The sequence below is a fragment of the Trifolium pratense genome, linkage group LG4 (assembly GCF_020283565.1).
Source record: "Trifolium pratense cultivar HEN17-A07 linkage group LG4, ARS_RC_1.1, whole genome shotgun sequence".
NCBI classification, from domain to species: Eukaryota; Viridiplantae; Streptophyta; class Magnoliopsida; order Fabales; family Fabaceae; genus Trifolium; species Trifolium pratense.
Window position 1 is genome coordinate 20,409,828 of NC_060062.1, and position 14,499 is coordinate 20,424,326.

Here is a 14,499-nt window from a genome sequence, read left to right on the forward strand (position 1 = left end):
TGAAGTTGCAATAAATTCAAAGAAAAATCTGAGTAATAATGCTAATATGATATGCTAGGCTAAATAAATTGACAATTTTCCAAATGTTGCGGTCAACATAGTTACGTGGACAAAAATTAGCTTTACAAAAGAGATATGGTTTATCTTCAGGTAGCTATGCCATTGATTAGCATTACTCACAAAGAGAAATACCAGACTCATAGATAGGACCACATGGCACCATAAATATGTGGTGCTGCTCAGGTCACAGATAGAGAGAGGTCAAATTCCAAATGTCTTCCAGAATTTATTATTGAGAGGGAAATGTTCTACCACTGTCGCCTACATGTAAACAAAAATACAATGTATCTATCTACCTCAATTCTCACAAAAATCTACAAAGACTTTGGTGACAAAAAATCATGATGTTTTTCTACATGTCCTGTCCTCAATTTTCAAGACAAATATTTCCACAATTTTGTTTGACTGAGCTTGAAATTGACTTGCTTCCCATTGATCACTCCACAAATTTGAGTGAGAGAGAGAGAGAGAGAGAGAGCGCAATGTGGAATCCTAGAGCATTTCCACATTGTAATCCAAAAGGAGTGGATCATACATGGATGCACTTAATGATATTTGCATGACTTTCATTATTTTCCATTCATAAAAGTGTGAAACTGCATTATATTCATACCAGTGACAATAAATAGCAACAATTCATAGCGAAATTGACCAGCATCAAAGAAATGCAATTGATAATAACGATGAATATCTATATTATATATGAAGCGATCATGAAATAGCGTCATTATCAGAAAAGATAAGGCGCGGTTTTTGTGCATAAGTTGTATCTTTAACTAACCATCTGTAGATACTTACCAACACAAGTCACATAAGAAACATTAAACCAAAACATAACAGTTTACTATTATTTTACACAAATGTTAACTAAAACTGATGTATATGGATCATCTTTGGTGCTGCTCAGAATTTGAGTTGTTAGTAATTGACGGCGAGGTTGTCCTATTATCAACAGATGCTGAAACTCCCCATCTCCCATTTGGCACCAAGGGCTCTATGACCTTAATAGACCCATCTGACATTCCAATGGCAAATTGATTTGGTTCCTGTGGGTGTGCTGCAATAACAAATGGGTATATATTTTGGCTGCACAAGACAAACCAGACCAAGGTTAAGGATTATTCTTGAAGAAATAAGCAAAAAAACGTGTGCTAAATCTCAGTAGGCTCAGCTGAACATGCATAAAAAGATGCAAACTTCCGAAACCAAAAATTGCCCAGCAAGGCAAAACTTGAAGCAGCACTAACGAAATAGTTGTCTTTTTTGAGGAAGTTTATCACATGCTAGTAATATTAACTTCGTAAAGTAAAACACGTAATGAAATATTTTGAATACCTATTTGACGATGACTGGTAAGCAGACGAAGCTATACGGCATCTTAGTCTCAGGCTGTCAGCATCAAATACTCCAATACTTCCATCAGTGAAGGCAGCATAAACTAGTTGGCTGTTGCAAGAATATGTTGCAGAGGAAATGGAAGTAGTTGATTCTTGTGGGACCCACTAGAATCGAAACAAAAAGAAGTTACTAGTGCATTCACCAGGAATAAAAAATAGAGTTGTGTTTAGAGGTTTTATATGAGACAAATGTTCGTGATACACTCTTTCTCACAAACTATATTAGGTGAATTCATATACCACTAAAAAGCGAGAATACCTCTATTTTTAAGGAATTCACCAATAATAGAGTTTGCATCGCGAAAGTGTATCAAAAAATGTGACAATGGCTTTGCTCTTTCCATTATTAGTTATCGCTTAGCAGCTTACCTGCCGAACCAATTCCATTTTTGAAGCATCGTATAATGCTAGCTGTGATTCATGGCATACCAATAAGTGCACTTGATCAGAATGGAAATACACTCGAGTATCACCAACAGGTGCTTTTCCAGCTGGCAATTGAATTGGTAGCGTTTTCTTCTTATCCCATGTATCAATACGCCAAAAGCAAAGCTATGAAAAGGGAAAAAAAACAATGGTTGCAATTAAGAAGTATGAAATAGTACAGCAGATGGGTGATTGAAGATAAAACAATAATAACAGTTAGAAGTTGACGAAATCGTTGACACCCAAATAAAACATTATATAAGCGACAAAATGGTCATGGAATTCATGCTCAAACATACCTGACCATCAGCAGAGGATGAAACCAATATGTTCAGGTGAGTTGAAAAAGCTAAACCGGTAATACGCTTCTGGTGACCCTTCAATTTATGTTTGACCTAAAAGTAGAGAGGGCCACATCACAATATGGTTCTTGAAACAACTACAAATTCAAAGGGCAGATTAACTAATTACCTCATCCACCCTAACATTGTAAAAATGAATGCTTGCGTCTTCCATTCCAATTGCAATGATATTATTGTCTTGAGGATGAAATACAAGAAAGGTTGAAGACGGGGGAGGTGCCATAAAAGTTGCCATTACCTGAAACTCGGCAATGATTTAGCATAATTATTGAGAAACAGCTAATAGAAGCTATGAGGGATGCCACACACTATATTAACATTTAATTGTCAAGTTACCTTAAAAGTCATCATGTTGAAGAGTGAAATTTTTCCTCCGCATGCAGACATGACATAAGAATCATTCTTTGAGAGCGCAATGCAAGGAACTGGTTCTTCAGAATTGTCTGGGACATCATTAGTCATGAGAAGACCACTGGGTGGTTGCCAATGTTGGGGAACAACAGTAGTTGTGGCCTTCAAAACCCACGGAAATTAAAATCAGTAATTTTTAAATGAGTGCATGGTGTGGTGTGCGCGCACACACATCAGAAGTTAAATGGATATCAAGATATAGATGCAATAATATGGTACAATCAAGCAACTTCTGTATTTGTAGCTCTCAGCATACAATCACTTTGTATAAAAAAATACAATCTCACCTTTCCAGTGGGATTCTGATCATTACGGCTCCATTTCCAAAGCTTCTGAATGCCTTTGGCACCAAGAGCCAGAAGGCCTGATCCAGAATTGGTGTAAAGAAGACGAACAACCTAGACATGTATGAAATTTTGGCCTTAAAAAATTGTTACTATACATAAGAGGAATACAACCTCTTAAACATCCTTTTCAACAAAATAAGGATAGGGAATACCTTGTTGGTAGGGTCGGTAGTTTCTGGCAGAGTAACTACCCGACAATTACCAGGATCAACTATTTCTGTCAGATCGCTAGTTTTAGATTTATTAGCTATGTCATCCAAACTTATTTGCTTCTCTATGCCTCTGGCCACAGAATCAACTCCATTCTGGAGCGAATAACAAAATAAGTCAGTTGCATGCATAATTGTCAAACAGACCAGAATTGAAACAGAAAACTATGAACAGAGAACTTTACTCAACAAAGAAAAAAGATGCATAGTTAGTAATGTTAGATTTATTCTAACAAAAAAGATGCATGTTTGATCGACAAAAAAGTTAAAATCTAAAAAATAAATGCAAATATGGCTTTTAATTGTTAACTGCATACAGGGATAGGCAGTGGTGCAGCAGGAGAGCTTCTGTCGACACGTTCTACTTTATTGATGTGCTGATTGATATTTGCAATCATAGAAGATCCAGGCACCTAATTCATCAATAATATTAACCAAATCAATTTCTGGGCATCAATAAAGCCATAAAGCCATTAAATGATATTTGGTAAGGTAAAAACCTTTGTCTCCACTTGTGGTTTAGATGCTTCGTAAGACCGAGCTTCAATGGACCTTAAGTACTTCATGCCATCAGTATCAGCAAGGACTTTCACACCACCATCTGCTGTAGTAACAGCAAGTAGATTGCCTTCCTTATTGAACCTCAGACGAGGGAGACTCTGATGCAGGACATCAACTATGTCAAACAATTCACTCCAAAATACACTAAAATATAAAAAAGTACAAGCAATACTCACAGGAAGACCACCATCAGCATCGATACTTGTCACCATATTGATATTGTCCACATCCCAAAACTTAATTTGGTTATCTTCACCAACAGCCAAGATGCGGTTCTTTGTTGTGTCAAATTGCACAACGCCGTTAGATTTCTTTCTAAACCCAGAATATGTTCTCTTTAATGCACCTTCACTTTCATTCCATTCAACTAGGAAAGAATCTCCTTCCTTACTTGTCCCACATGAAAACAATCTAAAATATGAAAAAACAGTTACAAATCATACTAACATTATATGAGTGAGAACAATGAAAGAATATAGAAATGAACAAGATTATCAAGTAAGGAAGTTTGTAATATTCTAATCCATTTCTTACCTATTTCCATCAGCACTATAGAGTATTGTAGTGCACCATTGTCCAGGAGCATCATAGTCAACCCTGGAACCTATGTTATCATACAGCCAGGCTTTGATTTTCCCATCGAGAGAAGTAGAAAATATAAACTGCATACATGTCATAATTTTTTCCATTAACTACTCACTGATATAAGAAAACAATAACATCTTACATCTGATCATCATTACAAAACTGACGACAGAAGTATAATTACACAAAAGTGTTAAAGTAACCAACAATCGACAGGAAAAATGTTTGTGTAATAAAATTAATTTGCATCATCCTGTAGTGGAATGGCCACATCCAATCTCAATCTACCTATATCAATAATAAAAAATCAACCTTTGGGGGTGCAGATTTTTACCTGGATATTTTCCTTCTGGTGGGGACAAACAGAATAAACCGGTGCTTCGTGACCTTCAAAATGAAAAAGTTTCCGTCCATTCAAATCCCACACCTGTCACGGTTCTCAAACTTAGTAATGATGGATACATTCATCAGGATAAAAAGATGTTATAGTTAGGAAAATTCTCTGTGACCTTAATTAGCTTATCATCCCCACAAGTTACAATGCAAAGTTGTTTGTTCGGATAAGAAAATGCCAAGTCATTAACACCACCGACATGAGCATCAATCTGTAATGAGGTAAAAACATCATCCAATGTCACCAAAAAACAATAAAAGACATCATGTAACAATCACAACAACTTTATATTAGAGAGTGATCTGAACATGCCTCCAAAGTCTGCCTTAGATCGTTAGATCCATGATAACCATACAAATGAATCAAATGTTTTGTGAACGCAACCCCTGAAAAAGAAAGGGAAATGTATTATAAACCAGTATAATGCAATAAACTAAGCCACGTTTCCCTACAGCTGTACAGCACATACCAAGAAGATTTCCATCGGGGCTCCATGATACACGAGTGACGGATATAGATGCATCCTTCACAATTGTAGCCTACACAAGAGTTCGAGTTACATGACTTGCTTGAGATAATTTTGTCACTTACTACATTGATTTAGATTTCTACAAAAAAATAAACAAACTAGCATCCTGCAAATAACCCTTATTCCGCAATATTCAATTGTATCCCCTTATGTCAATTGTCTAAAGGAAACTATTTCATGTAAGTATTCTTTGGAAAAATATCCCTTTTTAAATTACTCCTTGACAAATTTCTCTTTTTCCCTGCCCCCTCCCCTCACCAATTAATCATCTATCTGTTATAATCAATTAGTTGAATAATGTTATATATAACATACCTGAAAAAACACAGAACAAGCAGAAATATCCTTTATTTTGAAAGGTTTTGATAGCAGCCTCTCTCTCAGCCCTGCTTCCCAGAGTGAGAAGTCGCCATTTCCGCAACCAACTGTTTCAGAAATGATATTCCAAAATCAATATATAACTACTAAACTTCTTAATAGCACGAGTGTAAAAGAATATACCAGTCAATTTCAACCTACCAGCAAGTAAAGAATGAAGGGAAGGGTGAAAATCCATGCTTGTCACTGTTGATCCTTGATATAAGGTACAAACCACGGTTCTAGGAAGCTCGTCAAGTGACCAAGAAGGGGCTTGTTGGGATGGAGCTGGATAAGTAACCTGCATAGTCATGGTTGTCAAACTCGATATCCAATCGAAGATCGGTTGGGTATAGAAAGAGCGTAAATTGCAGGATCGTAACACGGATCTTAAGATCCCACCAAATATACAAAATTATAGAAATAATAACTAAAAAAATAGCATTAACGAAGGGGCTTGTTGGGATGGAGCTGGATAAGTAACCTGCATAGGCATAGCCATCGTTGTCAAACTTGGGATCCAATCGAAGATCGGTTGGGTATAGAAAGAACGTAAATTGTAGGATCGTAACACGGATCTTAAGATCCCACCAAATAGACAAAATTATAGAAATGATAACTGAAAAAAAATATGACCTCCGGTCCTAAATATAATAGAAACTTTACTCTTTAGATTCATCGAGAATCTAATGTATTTAGCCCATATTATAGACTAGATACGTCAGATGCTCGATGAATCTAAAAAGTGTCCTAAAAAAAATAAAAAATTATTGATTTAATCATAAAGATGAGACCAGTTTGACCTAAACATAGATTATAGCAGTTTTTATTGATTTAAAACCCACCGACTGGTTTGGGAAGTAATGATTTTATATTGAAATTGAAATATAACAATAATTGTGCATTCAATTCTAATTTGCCAGGTTGGGAAGCACCGAGTCCCAAAAAAAAGTGTACGCTCAGTGTCCCTGTTTTTGCGTTGAAAAAAAAACGGGTCGCGTTACGGGTCAAATCATTTCAATCGGGATGGCATGTGCAAAACCGGGACGAAAATATGTGGGAGTGGCACGAGGGGAAAGCGCCGTGCCCACGGTTTCACGATCTTCCTATGTGCGCTCGCAGATCCGGCCTCTTCAACTATTTTTGTACCGCTCCGGCACGGTGGAGGGGGAAAACACGTGAGATCTTACGTTCTCACAATCTACATCGCGCTCTTGACAACCATGGCATAGATTATAAGTAGTCGCCATTATAGCCATAGCATTGGCAAGGCAATTATATGGAAAAGAAAGCATGCTAGAACACTGTTTCCATTACCTCGTCAATAGATGACCGCAAACGTTTCATTAGTTGCTCGGGATCGGCATTTTGATAATCCATCATTCCAAGACTATTGGAAGGTGCTCTCGGATGCTTCAAAACAGGGACTGCAAAAAAATTGAGTGATAAGTGAAGTTGGAAATGCAGAGGCAAAAGCAAACATTCACAGATAATAGTCCGATTGTGTACAAAGTCGAGAACATCAATAGTCGGACTACAAAATAAAATTAATCTGGTAAAAAAGCTAAATGAGAGACTGTATGCACACTATCTTTCTGCATTACTTGATAGATTTACAACTCCTGACAAATGAATAATGTTTAACAAACATATATATGTTATGGATATAACTGAAAACCTATTGGGCAAATTATCCCCTCTCACACGTGCACCCTACAAAGCCTAAAAAACAGAACATTTTACACTAGAACGTAAATGTAGAATACATGCATAAATTTATCTCATAAACTCTCAAAGCTTTCCTTAATATGGTTGATTTTTCCCCAGCTATAGAACTAGAGTGCGTGACAACAAAACTACCATACCTTGATGTGGGGGACCAGGCATTGACGAAGCAACAAGTGCAGGTGGTTGAATTGATGAAGAAGGATTTGGGTTCACCATCCATCCCGCTAAAGCATTAACATTAGCAGCTGTCGGGGCTGGTTGAAATGGCTGCAAACACATAAATGACAAAACAAATTGTCCCAAGATAACTATTAGATATCTAACAGTGTCAGGGCTGAATTTTTAGAAAACTAAACAAAAAAAGGCCTTACTCCGGCATGTACTCCAAGCGGAACATAAGATGGAGGCTTTGCCACAGCTGTGACAGGAAGATTGACAGGAGTTGGTGCACGCGCTCCGTTTGACGGTGAACAAGTATGGTCAGTGAATAGAGTTTTTATGTCTGGATTTGGCCTTGGGTTCTTGCACAGCTGGTGTTGCCAATTCAAACTGAATAACGAACATGAATGAGAGTTAAAATAGTAAGTGAATTGCATGATCATTGTATATTCTGTCCCATCAGAAGTAAAAGTTGAACAAAACCAGCAACCTTACCTTTGATTAATCAGTGTTCGTAACCGCGACGCCTTCAACGAAGGGAATACAAGCTTATCTCTAAAGAGGGGATTAGCTTCTATCAGTTTCTTAAGCTCTACAAGCATTATGTTTCGAGCCGATTTGGTATCGCCATACTTTGACAACTGTTCATTTTCCCTGCATTTAATGGATAAACCCATGTTTTAAAAAATCCTAAAATACACTTCTCGGATTTCACAACTCAGAAAAAACCACACTAAGTACCTGAAGTTGTCGAGAGTTAAAAGCTGAGTAATTTCTTTGAATAATTCTTCATTAAATGCTGAAAAAACTTTTAAGTCATTCACCAATATATCAACAGCCTTCACTCTGTCATTCCTGATCACAAACAAGAACAAATAAGCAACAGAAACAGATAACTATTTCATTCCACCCTCAAGTACGCCACACCACATTTCGAGGTTTGTCCGTTTTGGGCCAAGTGTGAACCCTCGGTCACGGTCCTGTCCTTTGTAAAAGGTACCTCACCTTAGTGGATTGAGGAGGGTGGATGTTGTATATAAACTACCCTTAGCCTCAATTCCCGATCGATGTGGGACATTTAGGTGTACCGGAACAATAACAATTAATAGACCATTTATGATTTAAAAATAAAACAATTACTACCTGTCGAGGGCTTCAAGATACTTCTGTTTCCTAATCTCAAAAAAAGTTTTCATTGAGTATCTATTATCATCAACTTTTATAAACCCAGAAAGATACTTCTCAATTTCATCCCACTCTCCAGCCAGTGCTTTTTCTTCGAAATATTTCATATTGAACAGAAAACCAGATTCTTGCTCCAACCTTAAAACAACCACATTTCAAATTTAACATAATTATCACACACAATACACAATTACAAAATAATCAACTAAAATCACAACAAAAGAAAATATCTTACTTGTGAACAGTTTCTTTAAATTTCTCTTCATCAAGAAATTGAAGAATCAAAAACACCAATTCCCTGCTCAAAGATGTCATTTTTACCCCCCAAAACAGTGATGATCCACAGCAGAATGGTAGATTATGAAAACTGAGAAATATGAAGATTTTCAAATTAGGGTAAGAAATTGACCGAAAATTGATTTTAACAAGAATTAAGAACAAGAATTGTTCTGTTTCCGGTTTGTTCTCTGCAAGAGAGAGAGCAAAACGGTGTCGTATTCGCTGGATGTTTGTTTGTTTAATTTAATATACGAAAAAGAAAGAAACGGTTTCTAGGGTTTGGTTTTGGGGTTCCATGGTCGATGTTTGTTTGTGTTTTGAAAACAGAAAGTATAGAACAGTTGTTGTTGATGTAATAATAATATAAGAAGAAGAGATAAAAGATAAAGTATTTATAAAACAGAAAAACAAACAAAAGAGAGAGAAAGAGTGTAATGTATGACTTGGTTTCTCGCTTTTCTCGATGCGTTTTGCAGGGTCTTTGTTAAACAGTTGTTTACACCGACTTATCAGTGATAAGTGAACGTACTTATATTTAGCTGTGATAGGTTAGTGTGATTATTGCTTTGGGAGAAGGCAAGATCGACACGTTGGTACTGAGATTCAGACGCGTGAGAAACATGATGTTACGTCACGTCTTTTTGTACTTTCGCAATGTTTTTATTTTTTTCTTTTTTCTAACTTTTGCTGAGATTTGTTTTGCCTAAAAAAAATGAAAATAAGATTTGTTTTGTGATTTATATCCTCTTGAATTAAATTACCGTAACTAAAAAAAATAGTTTTAAAAATGGAGAATCAAATGTTAATATGTGTCTTATGACAATTAAGATATCAAATGTTAAAATTAATTTTTAGAATTTGTGGATTTTGATTTTTCAACCATTACATTCTCATATTGTAAATTTTTTATAGTATTAATTTTTTTTCTAAAGTGGGTGTTAATTTGACATGCTTATCTTATATAATTATCAATATTATAATAGAGATAAATTTTATTAATATTGTAGTAATTGTAGTGTATATATATATATATATATATATATATATGAGTCAGGATCCGTTGACAGCAACTAGTTTGACACCAAATGTTACACCTCTCAATAACGTTTTAACCGATATAAATTTTATAAAATCCACCGTTGGATTGAAAGTTTACATCATATAGATCATTTGTGTAAAATTTCAAATAAATCCAAAATCATTTGATATGTTATTGAGATACATCAAAATTAACGGTTTTTGTATTTTTTTAAATGCCGTTAATCTTTATGTGTCTCAATAGCATATCAAATGATTTTGGATTTGTCTGAAATTTTACACAAATGATCTATATGATGTAAACTTTCAATCCAACGGTGGATTTTATAAAATTTATATCGGTTAAAACGTTATTGAGAGGTGTAACATTTGGTGTCAAACTAGTTGGTGTCAACGGATCCTGACTCATATATATATATATATATATATATATATATATATATATATATATATATATATATATAGTTGGGATCCGTTGACACCAGGTGTCAAACTTTAATTTGACACCAAATCTCAACCGTCTAACTTTTTAAATCAAAGGCTAATAATAATTTCCTATATTAACTCATGTGTGTATCTATTTAGGAAATTCCTTATTTTTTGGTCTCATAAAAATTTGATTTGTTGTGTACCAAAAAAAAATGATTTGTTGTTCTACCAAAAAAATTGGTTTGTTCTAAAAAAATTGATTTGTTGTTATTCAATCTTTCCCAGCATTACTATTCTTCTTGCATTTTCATTTCCCTTTGGTTAATTGTAGATAAATATAGGTTTAAAATTTATCTAAAATTTATGAAATCGATTGCAGATGGTGTGCAAATTGAGTTTTGGAATCAATTGAACATATAGTTTATATATCATTGAAAGCAAATGCATATATGATCATCAATCATGGTACAATTTTATGGTATTAATTTTTATTTTTTTTGACAGTATTTATGGTATTAATATAGAAAACCCTTTTAATGAATATTTTTTGTTACATAACCCTTTTAATGAAATTGAATTGGTAGTCGGTTATCGGTGTACACAAAAATCAATAATTATTTTTTCTTTTTGGGTATGAATGAAAGAGTGGTTGTTGTGCAAAGAAGTTTTCATGGGTTGAAGAACATAAAGACCATCTTCTATTTTTGTTGATGGGTTTGAGAGGTGGATCAACTTCATAAGAAAAGAGAGCACGAGATAGATGAATGAAAACACGCGAATAGTAATGTTGGGAAGATTGAATAACAACAAATCATTCCTTTTTTAACAACAAATCAAATTTTTATGAGACCATGAAATAAGGAATCTCATAAATAGATACACACATGAGTTAATATAGAAAATTATTATTAGCCTTTGATTAGAAAAAATAGACGGTTGAGATTTGGTGTCAAATTAAAGTTTGACACCTGGTGTCAACGGATCCTGACTCATATATATATATATATATATATATATGAGTCAGGATTCGTTGACACCAACTAGTTTGACACCAAATGTTACACCTCTCAATAACGTTTTAACCGATATAAATTTTATAAAATCCACCGTTGGATTGAAAGTTTACATCATATAGATCATTTGTGTAAAATTTCAAATAAATCCAAAATCATTTGATATGTTATTGAGATACATCAAAATTAACGGTTTTTGTATTTTTTTAAATGCCGTTAATCTTTATCTGTCTCAATAGCATATCAAATGATTTTGGATTTGTCTGAAATTTTACACAAATGATCTATATGATGTAAACTTTCAATCCAACGGTGGATTTTATAAAATTTATATCGGTTAAAACGTTATTGAGAGGTGTAACATTTGGTGTCAAACTAGTTGGTGTCAACGGATCCTGACTCTATATATATATATATATATATATATATATATATATATATATATATATATATATGACCTTTTTTTGTTTACAATGAACTGAGAATCGAACTCAGGATCTATAGCGTACTACCCAAACTCCCCACAACTAGACCAAACCTAGTGGCTTATTTTATAAAAATAATGCTAGTAGGTGCCGACTTCGTTACCCACTTCAACAAAATGGGCTGCTTGACCCATCCGGCTTGTCTAAAATTGATTGGTTGAAAGATGTATTTTCAATTATAACAATGAAACTTCAAAAATAACATATTAACCCCGCGACCCTGCGTTTTCCACTGTTTTGGAAGTGAGTTTTAAATGCCTCGCACCATTGCCAAGGCCTATTGGGAAAAACAAAACGTGGGTGAAATAACTTCAAAGAGTAATATTCCTTTAAAAAAAAAACTTCAAAGAGTAATATAATGCTATTTTTTTAACAAAATACTTTCTCTAGTAATTATTATAAGCAAAAAACAACTTTTTATATTTATTGATAAATAGATATATTTGACCTATAATATAGATCAGATACATTATAATTTATCGTTGAACCTATAAAATGATCTCTCGCTTATAATAGTATTAGTGACAGAAATTTTCTATAGTGTATTATATGTTTCTTAAAAAAAAATTATTAGAATTTTATATAAAAGCTTTGAATAAAAAATCAGTTTAAATAATTCCCGTTAATTAGTTTTTTACAATAATTTGTTAAAATGTCATTTTGCGTATTTTATCATTTTGTTAAAAAATATTGGACCATAAAATTTCAAAAGTCTTGACGGAGTCGGAAGCGCAAGGATTAGTAAGCGCTAAGCCTAGAACAAAAAATCACAAGTTTGCAAGCGACAAACCTGTCAAATAAAATTATGAAATCCATCAGAAAGAGAAAATAAACGCTCGATTTTTGTGTGTACAAAAGCGCTCGAATTTTATTAGGATATAAGATAATTGATTCCTTGTTTTTTGTATTTTTAATAAGCAATGTTAGTTGTTAGTATTATAATATTATGTTAGTTTTTTTTCTCTTTTGCCAGGACTTGAACCCTGGACCTCCTGCTTCTTAACCCTGAGCTACCCTTAGCTGAACAACTTGTAATTTCAAATATGAATGCATTTAAATAGACTTATAATGATCTTTTAGAATTGAAGAGGGGGTATATATAGGCTCAGGGATAACGGCCTATGACGTAATACCCTCGCCCACGATCAGGAGCTTTAGCGCTCCACCCTTTCGGGGATATACACTCAAATGGGCTATAGTTTCGTCCCATATCCCTTGAGAATCGGCGGATTTCGTTCCTCCTCCTACGACGTTATGGGAAATATCATGATTAGGTCTTTCTGCCTCTTTGTGGACTTTGTGATTAAGGGCGAGCAACCCATTTAGGCGTATTGGGCCTTAGGCGAATGGTCCCCTAATATTTTGACCGGTCCAGATAATAATTATTAAAAACTAATCTTACTAAGTGGAATTAAAGCTCTTCCATATCTGATGACGCGCAACTTATTTTTCGATACGCGCAGTCAGCCTTACTACATCAATCTCTTCCACCTCTGAAGAACTCGACCTTATCTTGATAAAGAGCTTCATCTGCTCGACACTCATGGATGTCAGTAACATTGAAAGTATTGGATATATTCATAGAGTCTGGGAGAGCTACCACATAAACATTATCATTGACCTTTCGAGTCACTTTGAACGAGCTATACTTGTGTGCCTACAGCTTGCTGTAAGTACCAACTGGGAATGATATATCAATTGGCTTCATCTCATAACTCTTCTTTTCATTATGAAGAAAGGGCTTAATTGATGAAAAAGGTGAGTGTAGTGGTGAATTCCTTGATGAGGAAGGTGTGCGCATGTCGTTAGCCCAAGTTAAACGGTTGACCCATGAACTATATTACAAGAAAATTTTAAAAAATCACAGTAAAATATTGATATTATAAAAAGAAAAAAAAATATTCTTTGTTCCTTTTAAAGTGTTGTTTGACTACGGATTTAACGTTTCTATTTAACTGTCGTTTTGATATTTTAAGGGTACAATATGTTAATTATACCTTTACCCTTTGTCAATTACTCTTATTTTTTTCAATAAAACTAATTAATTTGATAAACTTTTTTTTTGGTACATAACATATTAAATTTATCGAAAACGGAAAGTGTGGGAAAAAAAATAGGAATATATTGGTGGATTAAAATGAGGGTATAATAGAAAGAAAATGTGCAAAACGACACTTCACTAATTTGGTGTTGGTATTTCAAAACGACACTTAAAAACGAACGGAGGGAGTATATTTTTAATAATTTGATGTTATAACATATAAATTATAAGTAACAAATAAAAAAAATAAACTTTATAACATTGTTGAGTTTATATATCTTCTCTATGAAAGTAATGCACCAAAAATCAAATTCAATAGTTTCTCATCGCCATTCTTTCTCCGCACTCAAATCCATAAAATAAACACAAATGATATTTAATAAGAACTTTGATAGACTTTTTTTTTAGAGAAAAGTTGAATTTGGACATAGATCAAATTATAATTTATAAGAGATAAAATGTGTAATTAATTATATTAAATAAAAAAGACAGGTCGTGAGCCAA

General features: G+C 34.1%; 1 protein-coding gene across 2 annotated transcripts; it reads right to left on the reverse strand.

The window, feature by feature from the left end:
- Window positions 1-731: 731 nt before the first annotated feature.
- Window positions 732-9,506, reverse strand: LOC123882083 (topless-related protein 2). Of its 2 annotated transcripts, XM_045930876.1 has the most exons (25): window positions 8,946-9,506; window positions 8,669-8,848; window positions 8,267-8,380; window positions 8,021-8,179; window positions 7,738-7,915; window positions 7,504-7,633; window positions 6,956-7,065; window positions 5,801-5,939; window positions 5,597-5,706; window positions 5,222-5,291; window positions 5,065-5,138; window positions 4,868-4,963; window positions 4,693-4,785; window positions 4,308-4,435; window positions 3,950-4,184; window positions 3,713-3,871; window positions 3,530-3,625; window positions 3,156-3,308; window positions 2,944-3,054; window positions 2,582-2,758; window positions 2,355-2,483; window positions 2,183-2,278; window positions 1,827-2,009; window positions 1,396-1,562; window positions 732-1,146 (listed from the first exon to the last, which is right to left on the reverse strand). In XM_045930876.1, the coding sequence occupies exons 1-25, from the start codon at window positions 9,023-9,025 to the stop codon at window positions 948-950; spliced, it is 3,366 nt and encodes a 1,121-aa protein (XP_045786832.1). In that variant the 5' UTR covers window positions 9,026-9,506; the 3' UTR covers window positions 732-947. The 2 variants fall into 2 exon arrangements, with proteins under 2 accessions (XP_045786832.1, XP_045786831.1); XM_045930875.1 differs by having other exon boundaries at window positions 3,713-4,184; window positions 8,946-9,440.
- Window positions 9,507-14,499: the final 4,993 nt, after the last annotated feature.